Source organism: Acomys minous (genome assembly GCF_964271855.1).
Source record: "Acomys minous genome assembly, chromosome: 15".
NCBI lineage: Eukaryota > Metazoa > Chordata > Mammalia > Rodentia > Muridae > Acomys > Acomys minous.
The window spans coordinates 30,653,114-30,668,280 of NC_140497.1; the positions used below are offsets into that span (position 1 = coordinate 30,653,114).

Sequence of the window (15,167 nt, forward strand, 5' to 3'; positions counted from 1 at the left end):
GGCAGAGCCATAGAAGACCTCCACCATACCAATGACTCTGCTGAATTACCTACTTTCTTGACTTCGTAATGAATACAATCCATTTTAGTCAGGTGAGATGAGTATCATACACTTCCTTTATCAGTAGCTCATTTTCTGCCTCCTAGGTTTTCTTTATTTTTATTCTCTTTTCTTTAGGCCCCTTCACTAACTATAATACCAACCCAAGACTTTTCTCATCATCTTCTTGATTCATTTTAGCTGCCAAAGCAGAGACTAAAATGGCCAACACTAGCAGGTACTAAAATGTCTGTTTTCTAATATAGTTCCTCCCTTACAAGGGCAAGTTCCCATGAGCAGAGAGTTCATCATCACTTGCATGTCTTACTTGCTGCTGCAAACACTTTCAGGCAATGCAGTGTGTTCTCTATTGCATCAACCACTTTAGGGGTATGCTTGTACTCATTTGGACAGTTACATTCATCAAGAAGGCATGCTTCTGCATAAGACAGAGGAAGACAGTCTGTAGGTATTCTGTCTTGACTTTCCCTCTGTGCAGAGAGCTTGTTCTTGGTTGCATGTCTTAATAATCCATAGTAAGAGCAGTGAAGGAACACACTGTTAATGCTGCATGGAGAACTTCCCCGTTGGATTTGCCTTCTTGAGCATTTCTCCTCAGATGGCTTAACTTAAGTTGTATGTATTAGCAAGGATAATCTAGCAGCTTTTTTCAAACTCATTAGTTCTGTCAAACCCTTGTTGGACACCGAGTGTTTCCTTTTCCTAGGTAGATGTGAACAAAAAGTCTGGTCACCCTGTTTCTCACCAACAGCAAACCAGAAAAACATCCAAGTGCAGCTTGATGAGTGTGTAGTTTTACTGGGCTTGCTTACAGGAATATAGGTGACCCCCAAATAGTTATGTCACTAAAATGTTCTCCATAGGGCTGGAGGGGAACTTGCTGCTCTTCCAGGGGACCTGAGTTTGGTTACCAGCACCCACAGTGGGTTGTGAGCTGCCTATAACTGAAGCTTCAGGGGGTACAACACCCTTCTAGTCTCTGTGTTTACATATCATGTCTCACACACACACACACACACACACACACACACACACACACACACACACGTTTTTTGTTTTTGTTTTAGATAGCCTTCCCTCTCCTAGATGGTATGGGAACTCCCAAGACCTCATTAGCTGGGGCAAGATTACATGCAGGGTAGGGACATCTGAGGGAGTGAATTGCTGGCATCTGAGGTGAAGGCCTAATCCCTGACTCCCTCAGTGAAAGAATATTAGTGGGCTCAATCTTGTGCAGGTCTCATTAGGGAGCTGCTCTGATTTCAGGATGCTAACAGTTACGGCACCGTTGGAAGCCAAAGTTCACAACATCTACTAGTGTGACATCACAGCTAGCAGTTTATCTTCCTAATTCAGCAGAGAGACAGGATTTTACATTTTAAAAACATGTCTTACTTTATTTTGAGGAGGGGCGGCTCCTGTGGTGGTCTGGTTAGCAGGAGTCAGTTCTCTCTGCCATGCAGCCTCTGGATCAGATCAGGTCAGTCATTCATGCCTGGCAGCAATCCCCACTGCTCACTGAGCCATCTCACTGGCCAAGTATACATTTAGGATGTAAAACATTTTCTCCTCAAATACATTTTTAGTTTGGCAGTGCTGGGATCAAATTTAGGATCTTAAGCATGCTAAGTAAACCCTATACTACTGAGTTACATCACCAGCCTTATTTTTGGTGTTTTGTTTTTGTTTTGAGATAGGTTTTTCATTCTTAAGCCAAGTCTGGCATTGACTTCGCAGTCTCCTTTCTTATCCTTCCTAGTACTAGAATTACAGGTTTTGGCTACCATGGCCACCTTGCCAGATATATTCCTAATTCATGTTAAAGTGAGTCTATTTCATAACTCTAGTTACAGAAAACATAATATACCCCACTTAAGGGAAACGGTATTATTTAAGATTTTTTTGCTTAGCTATCGTAATAGTCCTATTTATTCATTTATTTTTAAGTGTGTGTGTTCATGTGTTCATGTGTGTGGTTGGCTACATGTGTGTTGGGATCATGGATGGAATACATAGAGAAGTTAGAGTACAGTCATGGCTACTGATTCTCGTCTTCCATTTTGTTTGAGACTGAACCCTTATTTATTAGTCATTGTTACTGGCCCATACATATACAGGCAGGATTTTCCTGTCTGCCTTCCATCTCTCCCATAGGAGCATGATGGGAATATAGCTATTTGTATTCCTAGATTAAGCTTTTGCTTGGGTTCTGGGGATTTGTATTCAAGCTGTTGTGTGTTAAGTACTTAACCCACTGAGCTGTCTTCTCAGTCCCATTTTTTCCTCTTAGAACAATTTGCTTTTAATGCTTTTAACTATAGGCTCACTTTTATTGCCTATGTATTTTTGAGCTCCTATTCCTTATTAATCCAAGTTATGCCATTGTGTCTAGAATATATTAAGTAACTGTTTAAGTTCAAGTTCCAATTCAGTGGGCATACTTTTCTATGGATATTAATTATTTTAAAAGTTGTTAAGTAAAGCTGGCCATGGTGGCACACACCTTTAATCCCAGCACTTTGGAGGCAGAGGCAGAGGCAGGTGGATCTCTGTGAGTTTAAGGCTAGCCTTGTCTATGAAGAGAGTCCAGGATAGCCAAGGAACCAAGGCTGTTACACAGAAACCCTGTCTTTAAAACAAAACAAAACAAAACAAAACAAAACAAAAAACCAACCAAACAAACAAACAAAAAAAGAAAGAAAGAAAAAGTTCTTAAGTATACTTCCAGCAGGAAATAGTGTAAATGATTGTTAAATAGATAAATCAGAGAAAAGAGTAAAGGTTACTGTTCTTTCTCAATAACTAGTAATTAAGTGTGTGTATGATTCCCCTTCTGTTATATAACTTTTCCATAAAGAAAGATGTTACATTGTCCAGCCTTCATAATTTTACTTCTGGAAGGCTGCCTAGAGTTCTAAAAGTTCAGTGGATGTAGGACTGTTTGCCTCATGGGATTTATCCTGTCATAGGACAATAACATCTTATTTTAAATTTAGCTCCTTTAAAGCCCTTATCTCACCCTTATTCAGATAGTCTAGATATGGAGAGGTACAATCACTGGGATGTAAACAGTTTTGATTCTTGATACAGTGTTGCCAAAATGCTTTCCAGAAAGATGATAGCAGTTTATATTCCATGAAGATTCCATTTTGCTTTTAGTGTCAGTAATAGAAAATAATTTGTGAACTTTAGCAACTTTAGTGGTTTCTTATTTTAGTTTTTTGTTGCATTTGATTGCTATTTTTTATTTTATTTACTTTTTTATACACATGTATGTATGTATGTATGTATGTATTACTTTTGTGGTTAGGATGTTAGGGGCTGCAGAGATAGCTGCAGGTGGCTTAAAACTGCCTGAACTCCAGCTTTAGGGTATCCATGTACACCTCCACCATATGTGTACCTAATTAAAATCAATAAAAAGCTTAAAGATGTTAAGTATATATTTTATACTTCTTTCAGATTCCTTCTCCCAATTTATCATTTTCTGTAGTGAGAATTTTTGTGTGAATACAATCTGAGATGTTTTTATTTCTTTGTGTTCTAAATTTAGCACTACCCCTTAAGTCCTTTTTTTTTCTCCTTCTTATTTGACTTTATACAAGTCCCATTTCATCAACAGTTCTGCTTTTAATCTGTTTATTATCTTGGTGTTGGGTACTCTTTCTCTGTGTCAAGAGGCTGGAGCTTTAATGACACTCTTCACTTCTAGGAATTAATGATGTAGAAAGATACTGGGATATATCTTTGGGAGATGTGGGGAAACGAGGTAGATACTGTTTCTGTATTTTGTGCTTGAGATTAAGAGTTCCAGCTAAGGAAATTGGCTAAGGCTCTAAACTGTTTAGTGCATTTATTCTCTCTCTCTCTCTCTCTCTCTCTCTCTCTCTCTCTCTCTCTCTCTCTCTCCCTCCCTCCCTCCCTCCCTCCCCCCTCCTTTCTTTCTCTCTCTCTCTTTTAAAGCAAGGTCTTAAATGTCTTATTATGTAGCTCAGGCTGGTTCGGAACATGATTCTCCCACTCGTAGTACTGAGGTTACAAGCGTGTGCTACCATCTCCATCACTGTTGCTACTTTATGCATGTTAATATGTGTATAGCAGGTAAATCAGCTTATTTGTGACGTGGTACACAGTGTAGTTTAAGACTTCAACTTTTGCTTCACATTGATAAGAACTTAAATTGTATATTGCTATTCATTTTTGCCTTATGTATTGTATGTTATATGTTGACAAAATATTATATATTGTATGTTAAAAACTTAAAATCATTTTGTTCAATGTTTATTTAATGTATTATTCATGTACCACTCATTTAAAAGGTTAATGTCTTATGAAAAACTATTAATAATCTGTTCAGGAAGATCGGGGATAAAAGTTGGTATTTAGTTACCTAAAAATCCTACTAGATACTAACTAACTTTGTCATAGAACAGGTTTGTTTAATTTCTTGTATATGTCTTCAGTGTAGTTCTTAAAATTAGTGTTTCACACATTCCTTTGTAGTACTAAGTTTGAGGGAATGATTTAAAATCTGAAGTTTGGGCCAGCAAGATAGTTCAGCATATGAAAGTGCTTGCCGTACAAACCTGATGATTGAGTTTCAGCCCCAGATCTCACAATGGAAGGAGAGAGCTGACTCCAAAAAGTTGTCCTCTGACCTCTGCATACATGCTGTGATACATATATGTCTGCACTTACATACAAAAACATGCTTGCACACAATAATAAATAAATTTTAAAATAAAATGAAGTTTGTCTTTACATGTTAAAAAGCTTAGTTTTTCCTAATTTTGCAGAGAATTGATGATTAGAGCCACCATGGCTACAGGAGGAGAGCCTTTTGAAGAAGTCTTCCCTGATCAGGACTTAGCAAACTGGAGCAATGAGAGTGTGGATGACCGACTGAACAACATGGTATGATCTCTTTCTGTAGATGGCGTACTGTAGATCTCTGATGTTCAGTGAGACTTTCTCATCAGTTGTAGTCACTGAAACTGTAAAAACTGCAGGTAAATAGACTAAGGGACTCTGTGCTACTTGCTATTCATTGAAGACACTTCAGTTACAGTAATAGAAAACATGAGTTAGCTTAAAATTAAAAAGTGCTTTCTTATAAGGAGATGAAAGTGCTTTATGGAAACCATATTAAAGGGGTATAGCTCAGTTTTAGGAAAGGGAAAAGAGGAACTGGAAAGTTGCCAAAATTTACTTTTCACCACAGTGCCTGTGTTTCTAAGGGCCTCTGCCTAACCCAGCTTTCCCTTCCAGATCTGCCTTTTCTCTTTCTTTCTCTGGTTTGTGTCATATACTGAGGCTACCTTTTGGAAGGTTTTTCAGTCATGGTATTACATACTGACAAGTTTAAAGTTATGATTAGCTAAATTGGGGTTAGATATAGATTAATTTTTCATTCATCTGTTACCTGGAAGGGGTGGGCTAAGTAGTATAAAAGGTTCACAGGAAACTAGACATGGTGTCTACACCTTTAATCCCAGCACTCAGGGGTCCATGTTTAAAAAAAAAAAAAAAGTTCACAGGAATACCCATACATGGAATGGGGTGGAAAAACAGTTCCTAGAGAGGCAAAATTTCTTATGAATGAGGACAGTTTAGTAAGCAGTTTTATTATAGTAGTAACTAAGAGTCTTCTAATGTTGATAATGTGGGAGTGCATAGTTATTTCTGTTGAATGAATTTGGTTATATAGGCATGAGTAAATGAAGGTATTTTCTAGTTAAAATATCATGTGTCATTTCATTCTGTATTGGATAGTACAGTAGATTTTTGCCTATAAAATACTAATGGGGACAGTAATAGTTGAATTAATGCTTACCAAATGCTAAGCATTGTTCTATACACTAACACATATGGTTTTGAATTGTATTCTGAAGTTGAGAAACTGAAACCATGTGAGGTTAAATGATTTGCTAGTGTTTCTTTAGGGACAGTAATTGCTTTGGAACCTTTGTTGATTCTAGTTCCGTCTTCTTTTTTGCTAATACTGATTTTAATCTAAAGGCGGCCAGTTAAAGTTGTGTTTATTTCACTACTTACTTGAGAAAAGAACAATTTTTACCTTCTTAAGACAAGGTTTTACTACATTGCTTAAGCTGCCCTCGAATTCTTTTGAGCTCTCCAGTTTCTTTTCTCAGTCTCCTCAGTATTGAGATTATAGACATGTATTATAAAAGATAGATGGAAAGAACAGTTTCTAGAATGGCTTTTGAGCTGGGCCTGGTAGTCTTGTAACAGTTGGCACACTGAAGTGGGAGAATCATCAGTTGGAGGCTGATCTGGACTATATGGTGAGTTCAAGGCTAATCTGAACTGCAAGACTTATCTCAAAAGACAAAAAAGAAACTATTGAAAATATGTAAATTGATTTACATGTTGGGATTTAAAGTTTAATATTGATTATTATGTATAATAGGGAGGTAATAGAGTTTTTAAAGGCCAGGGTGCAATATTAGGATAGATATAATAATGAAAAAAGTGGGTTGACACAAATAAATCTCTAAGAGTATTTGTATGTGAAAAATGTTTTGATATTTTAATATCCAGACCAAAGTTCTTTTTTTCTTTTTAATATACCAAATTACTTTTCTGGTTTGATATAGGTTAGATTAACTTTTGATTTTACTTTTTTAAAGGAGTGGGGTGGCCAACAGAAGAAGGCCAATAGATCATCAGAAAAGAATAAGAAAAAGTTTGGTGTAGCGAGTGATAAGAGGGTAACTAATGATATTTCTCCGGAGTCATCACCAGGAGTTGGAAGGCGAAGAACAAAGATTCCGCATACGTTTCCACACAGTAGATATATGACTCAGATGTCTGTTCCAGAGCAGGCAGAATTAGAGAAACTTAAACAGCGGATAAACTTCAGTGATTTAGATCAGGTTTGTGAATTATTTTCAAAATAAGTTATAACCATGGGAAATACTTGAAATGGTTAAAAAGTATGTCTTAAGAATAGAAGATTGTGGGGAAAAATTTAAATACTGATGATAGTTCTATCTTTGGAGAGAAGCAAAGTTGTATTTTTATGTTTTCCAAAAGTACTTCTTTCTAGGCTATTACTAGTCTAATAGCTTAACTTATGAAAGTAGATTTTGCTAACTAGATGAAATTGCTACTGAGTTTAGTACATTTATTGAGTAAGTGTGAATGTGCTTGGTTTTCTGAAGTTTAGAATAAAACTGACTTAGAATCACCAAAATAAAGTTTAAATCTGAAGGCAAGTAGAAATGATAATAAAGTCTTCACTGGCATTTTTTTTTTACCAGTATTTTATTGTCATATCTAATTTTTGAAGAGGTAAAGAAGTTTTCAAACATGGAGAATAATAGCTCAAGCCTAATATGCCAATGATGGTGTAAATGACCATGTATTATGTAGATGAACCATATACACATAGGCCAGGTACTTAAACTATGTATGTGTGTGGGAGGGTGTGTGTGGGGAGGGGGGTGTGTGTGGGTGGTAGAGATTAAACCTTAGAGATACTTTGTGAACAGTCTACCTCAGCTGTGTTGCCAGGTCTAAACTGAATGCTTTTTCAAGTGGTGTTTCATGTAGACAAATCATTGTGCTTAAAATCTATTAATACCGATTCATTGGATCTAAAGCCCATTAAGAAACTTGTAAGTAAAAATAGCAATATGAATTATAATGTAGCCTACAGACTAGTGTTGACTAACCTTGTTCATATTAATCAGTTGGATTATCTCAAAAAGTGAGAGTAAGAAAGTAATAAAAATTTGATAATTTAATAGAATTTTGTAGATCTGAAGCTTTTTCAGAACGTTTACAAAACCATGTCCTTATCTAATGTTGAAACTAATGTTGGAATCTTAAAAATTTGTTGAAAGATTAATATTTGTGTGATTTGGTTTCCTTTTTGTGTATAGAGAAGTATTGGAAGTGATTCTCAAGGTAGAGCAACAGCGGCTAACAACAAACGTCAGCTTAGTGAAAACCGAAAGCCCTTCAACTTTTTGCCTATGCAGATCAATACTAACAAGAGCAAGGATGCTGCTGCAAGTCTTCCAAAAAGAGAGACGACAGCATCAGCACAATGCAAAGAGCTGTTTGCTTCTGCTTTAAGTAATGACCTTTTGCAAAACTGTCAAGTCTCTGAAGAAGATGGCAGAGGAGAGCCTGCAATGGAGAGCAGCCAGGTAATAAAGTGGGTTTATTTGGGTGGCTGTTTTGCAGATTTCAAAATGTAAACCTTAAGATCTTCAAAAAGTATTAGGCTATGTGTACAGGAATTTCAGATATGTAGAACTAGTTGTTCTGTAGCCCTCTTCAGTAATATACTACATTTATTTTGATAGAACAATATTTTATTCCCCAAATGATTGGAAAATTACATGTTTAGGTTCATTATAGCTTCTCTAATTTGCCGAAAACTAAACTGCTAACTTATACTAAAGGGGGATTTGGAGTCAGTGTGATGAGGTTTTTTTTTTTTTTTTTTTTTTTTTTAAAGAACTTTGTTCAAATGTGGCTACAGGAGCTAGAGAGATGGCTCAATGGTTCAAGGGCTCATCTTGCTGTTCTGGAAAACCAAGTCTGGTTTTCATCTTATACACTGAACAGTTTACAATCCTTGAAACTCCAACTCCAGGAAGATGAGATGTGTCTGCTCTTCACAGACACCTGTATTCATATGCATGTGCCTACACATGTGTATACAATTCCAACTACAATAAATCACAAAGAGAACAAAACAGTGCTGATACTTTTGGAAAATACTTTCGAAAGTATACTACTTTAATTTTATTTTTATAATACTACCAATTATTTATAAAGAAATGTAAACATTAGAAGGAATATTTTTAAAAATTTTATTTAATTGCTTTACAGTCTGATCCCAGCCCCCTTCTCTCCTCACAGTTCCCACACTTCCCCTTCCTTAGAAGAAATTATTTAGGGCCAGTGAGATGGCTCACAGGGTAAAAGTGCTTGCTGCGCAACCCTGCCAACCTGAGTGGGACTCAGGTAAAGGTGGAAGGAGACTCTCGTCTTCTGTTACATACATACACATATATTATGTGCACATGTGAGTTTCCCACCTCCACCCCTACTCCTGTGGAGGAATATATAAATAATTTCTCAGCAATTTGTTTCATAAATATAATATTGGGGCCTAGTGAGAAGGCTTTAATGGGACAACCTACACTGCCTGGGTCCTGAAAGTCTGTAAGGGCAGTGAAGAAATGAAGAGAGGACAAACATGTAATATGAACAATAAAGGAGAATTGCGGTGTCTGCTTGGGGCCTAAAACCCTGACTGGGCTGGTGAGGGAATGAAGAAAGGACAGACACATGTACAGCAAAACAGGACGAGTGGGTTTCTGCTATGGCTGCAATCTGGACCTCTGTGTGCGCATGTTTGTTAGATACAGCACAGAGTCGGGGTTGTTAACTAGTTTTCATCGGAGGCCTTTATTAGAGAGCAGTCTGAGGCTATAACTGTCTGGGTAGAAGAAGCCACAGTTGGTGGTCTTTGTACACACTGATCAGTTAACTCAGTCATAAACATACTCTGGGCTCCTGAGGAGAGCTTTGCCATCCCTGATGAGCCGGACCAATACAGACAACTGGCTTTGCCAATGTTTCGTGGGTCTGAGATCTTGGAGTCCCAAATGGCCCTGACAGTGTGATCTGTACTACTCACCCAGGACTTGACTGACTTAGGGCTTTCTCTGCTGTCTACATGCAAGCCTGAGGATTCAATACCTGGGACCCACAAAAAATAGAAGGAGAACACCAGCCCATGGGAGTTGTCCTCCACACATAACCATGTTACTTAGCTACAGACATAAAAAAGCAAGCAAAACCTCCCTATAGCAATATTAAATTATTGAATAGATACAAATTTTCAGATAATACAAACAAATAATTTTGAAATTATTTATAAATTGATGGTGATTGAAGTTTATTGGCCATTATGTTTTAATTTAAAAAAAATCTAGGTTTGATTAAAATTTTCTTGGATGTATACATTTATATGACAAACCTAGATATATCTTTGATTTTCCTTCATTTGAAATAAAAATGTACAACACAATTGCTATGGTGTTGATTATGCTTGATTTTATGTTGTATACTGTCATTCTTACTTTTGCTTTTAAAATTTTTTTCTGCAGATTGTAAGCAGGCTTGTTCAAATTCGTGACTATATTACTAAAGCTAGTTCTATGCGGGAAGATCTTGTAGAGAAGAATGAGAGATCTGCTAATGTTGACCGCCTTACTCATCTAATAGAACACCTTAAAGAACAAGAAAAGTCATATATGAAATTTCTCCAGAAAATCCTTGTAAGTTTTGGACTTTTTATGTATGTTGAATTATTTTTATGATGAACCGTGTACAAGTACTGATGACATTCTGATGCCACTCCAGAGGAGTTAACATATTTTCAAAAATCGTGCCATCCATGATAACATTTTTATTGCCCTTTTTAATAGTTGTATGATTTATATCACTAAAATATTTCAGGCTAGAGAAAATGAGGAGGAGGATGTTCGGACTATAGACTCAGCTGTGGGATCTGGTTCTGTAGCTGAGAGCACATCGCTAAACATAGATGTGCAGTCTGAGGCTTCAGATACCACGGTAAGCGGCTTTTTGGTAATTAAAGTGCTGGGAATGAAGATTTAAGGTTTTCCTCCACTTTTCAATATGATAATTTTTGGCATTCTTTAATAAAAAGTACATTTCAGGAAAGAAACTCTCAAATTTTTAGTGGCATATATAGTTTCTAAAAATGGTAGTTTTATTACTAATGTTAAGATAAGTTTTTAAGGACTGGAGAGATGTCTTGGTCCTTATAAGCACTGGTTGATCTTCCAGGGGACCTGGGCTCAATTCCTAGCACCCACATGGTATCTCACCACTCTTAGGTTTGTTGGAGTTGTGACACTTTCACACAGATACACATGCAGGCAAAACATCAATGCCCATAAAATAAAAATAAGTAATAATAACGGATTCGTTTTAAAGGTTTGAATTGGAAGTCTAGTCATTCCTGAACTTCAGTACATAGAAATATCTGTGTTACTGGTTTTGCACAGCACAGCTTTCCTAATTTTAAGAAGCATTGGCAACGTTAGAATTCATTGTAGGTATAAGAACTGTTAGTATCACTAGTGTGTGATACTCATGATTATTAAGCATGTAATTGCTGGAGTTTTTATGCTCATTTAAATGTGCTAAGATTGTTTTTTAATTTCTCATGCTGTAGTACTATACCAAAGCTAGATGTCTAAAACATTGAAATAAAGTTAATAAATAAGACAGGATACTTTTGACGTTATTGTTTACTCTCAGTGAAGAAAAATTAATGTGGTTTCTGACTATAAAGTAAAATTAATAAAAACAGTTGTCCCTTTGGAAAATAGTAATTTATAGAACTCTGGAGAAAGAAAATAAATAAGATTGATTTAGTTCCTACTTGAATAGATGTGCCTATACTCATGCACTTGTCTGAAGTGCATGTGATAACCACTACAGTGTGGAAACAACACTATAATCATGTACTTGTAATTGTTAAATACCTAGTACAAGTAAGCCTTTTCTTTTGAAAGGATTAGCACCATGCCTTTGATTTTTGTAATATATTTCAAAATACCATTCACCATTAAGAATTTGAGGGTTTGTTTCCTTTTATTACTGATCAACAAATTTATCTGATTCTTTTCTCTTTCCTAGTTAAACTTCTTTAAAAATTAGAAATTTGAATGTTTTTCTTTCTATTTAGGAAATAACTCAGGGGACTTGATCCAGACTTGTTGAAAAATGGATTCTGCTGTGGGAAGTTGTTTTCTGTTCACAGTGGTGCTGGGAAGGAACCCTTACGTACCAGCAGAAGCAGGAGGGTTGGGGGCAGGCTGGCTAGAGGTTTTATTGGAGATGTACGGGAAATGGTGTAGTTGATTGTAATTTGATCTATATATTAAAGTCCAAAGTGTTGCTGTGATGAGAATTTCCTTCATAATAGTGTAAAATCATGGCCTTTTGTAAATTATTATGTGCCAGAGTAAATGTTAAAGAAATGTTTAGGAGTTTTGCATACTTGGAACTTGTTATCGATGTAATGCTTGCTTGACTTTAATAAGCAATTGTTCATTCTACAGAAACTTAAAAGTCTAATTAAGTTTATTGCCTCTTGGGGGTGGATTTTGGTTAATTTTTCAAAAGATGGAATGGGACAGTTTTGTATTTATTTACAAGCCTGGCTTATATGTTAAACAGGAGTTTGTTTTAAGAAATTAATATGCTACACTATTTAATAAAGGAGGCATCTTTTAGTCTGAGAATTCGGCCCTGCATTGAGGACAAACTAGGGAATTCAGCTTCACAGGAACAGGTTTCAGACATTGACGTTACTACAAGTCCAAAAGGGAAAGGTGACAGAGCTCATCAGAGTGACAGGGAACTGAGACCTAATAGGATAAATAGCCGAAAACATGGATTTCCCTCAAAGGTATACCTCACAATGTTAACTTGGGAAGTCTTTAAATGAGCAGCTCTTATTTCTGTTTGTTCCTCATTTGCTTTTCTGTTAACTGCTATTACTCTTAACTCTATAAATTATTAACACCATTAATATACTGTAATTTGTTTTAGTTAAAAGCTCTTCCTACGTGTTTTTCTTTTTGCTTTAGAATCTAACTATGCATGGATAAAATATGGTAGCTGACTTTGATTTACAATGATAAAGTATTAGAATAATAATTTGTTCTTTTTGCTGTTGAAGGTTCAGAATATGTAAAAAATTATTAAACCTTGACTGAAAATTGCTTTTGTTTATGTTAGTGTTTATGAATTAGAATGATACTTAAATTTTTTGTATTATTACTATAGACGTTCATTACAGAAAAAAAGAAAATAGTACATGCTGTTAGATTTTCTGTCCGTAATGGAAGAAATGCTTTTTTCCTGGTTTTCCCTTGTATTTGTGTTACTGCTTAAAATCCTTTCTTCTTCCTCTCTATTTCTCCCTCTTGGAAAAAAAGATTTAGTTAGTTGATTTGCTCATTGATGTTTTAAGGTTTTGCTAGGTTTCCTTCTTTAATGTTGGATTTAAATGTTCTTTCTTTGAGTTTCCCATGTATGAAGGCATTTAAGATTAAGTGAAGAAAACTGTAGCTTTTCTAATTCCATTTGAATTAAAATAACGTTTGTAAAAGCATGTGTTCCCTTAAAAGTAAAACACCATTTTAATAGTTTAAGTTATACTAGAGTAATTTCATAAGTGTTATCACTAGCTTGTTGCCAGTGATCTTTCTTTTGTTTTGTAGTTACTTTTTGTTCTTTCTTTTCTTTTCTTTTCTTTTTTTTAATGTTTAAAAATGACAGAACTTAACCTCAGGTATTTTGGCAGTTTGTGGTTTTTCTTGGCTCTTTTTTTTTTCTTTTTCTTTTTTTTTTTCTTTTTTGCGGGGGAGGTGTCTTTAATTACACAAAACATTAGGCTAAAGGCTCCCCTTCCCCCAACCCTGGCCTTAGCAGAAAAGTACCTGGTTATCTTTAGACTTAATAGTATTGAAGGGGAGAAAATGAGTGTGAGCTACTGCAGATATGCTTTAAAACTTGTCTTCCTTCTTTATACAGTTGAAAGGTACTGCAGCACATTTACTAGGTCTTCTTTTCCTCTGTGGTGGTACATTTACATTAAAAAAAAAAAAAAGGAAAAGGAAAAGAACAAAAAGCCCTGTTTCTAAGAAGTGTCTTGGAAAGAATTCTTATAGATGAAAATTATTGTATTTTAAACTTGCTCAGGGATTTATTAACAATTTAACTGTCCTTACTCGGGGATTTGTTACAATTTCACTGTCCTTAATCTTGATTTTCTTAAAAATGTTTATTATATTTTGTGTGTGGTGAGTCACAACATGCATGTAGAGGTCAGAGGACAATCTGTATTACCCTACCTCTGTCATGTGTGTTCTGAGGATTGCCTCAGACCATCAGACTTGATGCTTAGCAGTGTGACAAGCTCTAATAGACTGAGCCATCTGCCAACCTTAGTCTTGATTCTTAAGGTCATCCCAATGCAGCTCACTAGTATGCAATTCACAATGATTTTAATTAAACAAAATCTTAATTCCTAATTCCTGCCCCCTGAATTTTAATTTTTCTCTGCTTATAGAACCTGTTACTCTCACAATGTTTTCCATTTCTTTCCTCCTAAGAAACCTTTCAAAATGTATTTTGTTTGAAGAATAAAGGAAAACATTTGAAGTGTTACCTTAGATTTGGAGCTAAAAATAACATTATGAGTTGATATGAAATGATAGATAATCTAGCTGTATCTATATACATAGACTGATTTGTTTATTTTTGTGTGTGTGTATTTTATAGACATTTTGTATTATGTAACTGAGAGGCCCTTCTTGGTACCCATGCTTTGTCACAGGATAATGTTGAATGTCCCACTGTATTTTTGAGACCATGTCTCATTGGCTTGTACCTGGACCAAGTAGCCATACCCATTGGCCAATTAGTTCCAGGGATCTATTTGTTTATCTGTACCTTTGAAGGGGTGAGTTTATAAGTGGGGAACACCAGGCTTGGCCTTAAAAAAAAATGGTTCTGAGGATCCAACTCAAGTTCTTGTGCTTATAAGGCTAGCAATTCAATTTTCCCTCTGCCTTCCCCCTTTAAGAAAGGGTCTTACTATGTAGCCTTGGCTAGGGTAGGACTCCCATGTAAACGACACTGGCCTCGAACTCACAGAGATCTGCCTGCCTCTGTTTCCTGGAGTGCTGCGCCACTGTGCCTGGATGGCCATATGCTTTTTTTGTTCACTCTTCTTTTCATTTCTAAGTCACAATGTAAAGTGTTGTCATGGTTACCCATTCTTATTTCCAATATTGGTGGTTCTACTTGGGAGGAGAGAGATGAAGAGGCTTTGTGCAGCATTGGTGAAGGATGTCATCCTGAAGGAAACTTGTTGAGCTATCTGTGTTCCTTGTGGTTTCTGTAGAAGTCACACGCGCTCAGGGAAAGTAGATCAGCACATTCCTTTTTACTTTGAAAAGAAATCATTCAAGTTTTCACTTGCCTTAGTAATTTTAGGGGGAAATGATTTAAAA

The 15,167-nt window shown here is 36.0% G+C and overlaps 1 protein-coding gene across 4 annotated transcripts in view; it reads left to right on the forward strand.

The window, feature by feature from the left end:
* Positions 1 to 15,167, forward strand: part of PCM1 (pericentriolar material 1) — a 92,853-nt gene that overhangs the window by 7,747 nt on the left and 69,939 nt on the right. For 2 of the 4 annotated variants that reach the window (XM_084759332.1, XM_084759331.1), the window contains exons 2-7: positions 4,857 to 4,974; positions 6,711 to 6,956; positions 7,968 to 8,237; positions 10,215 to 10,385; positions 10,567 to 10,683; positions 12,365 to 12,553. In XM_084759332.1, the coding sequence (XP_084615458.1) occupies positions 4,864 to 4,974; positions 6,711 to 6,956; positions 7,968 to 8,237; positions 10,215 to 10,385; positions 10,567 to 10,683; positions 12,365 to 12,553 (1,104 nt within the window). In that variant the 5' untranslated portion in view covers positions 4,857 to 4,863. The remainder of the gene's footprint in view (positions 1 to 4,856; positions 4,975 to 6,710; positions 6,957 to 7,967; positions 8,238 to 10,214; positions 10,386 to 10,566; positions 10,684 to 12,364; positions 12,554 to 15,167) is intronic. The other 2 variants (XM_084759334.1, XM_084759333.1) reach the window with 2 other exon arrangements.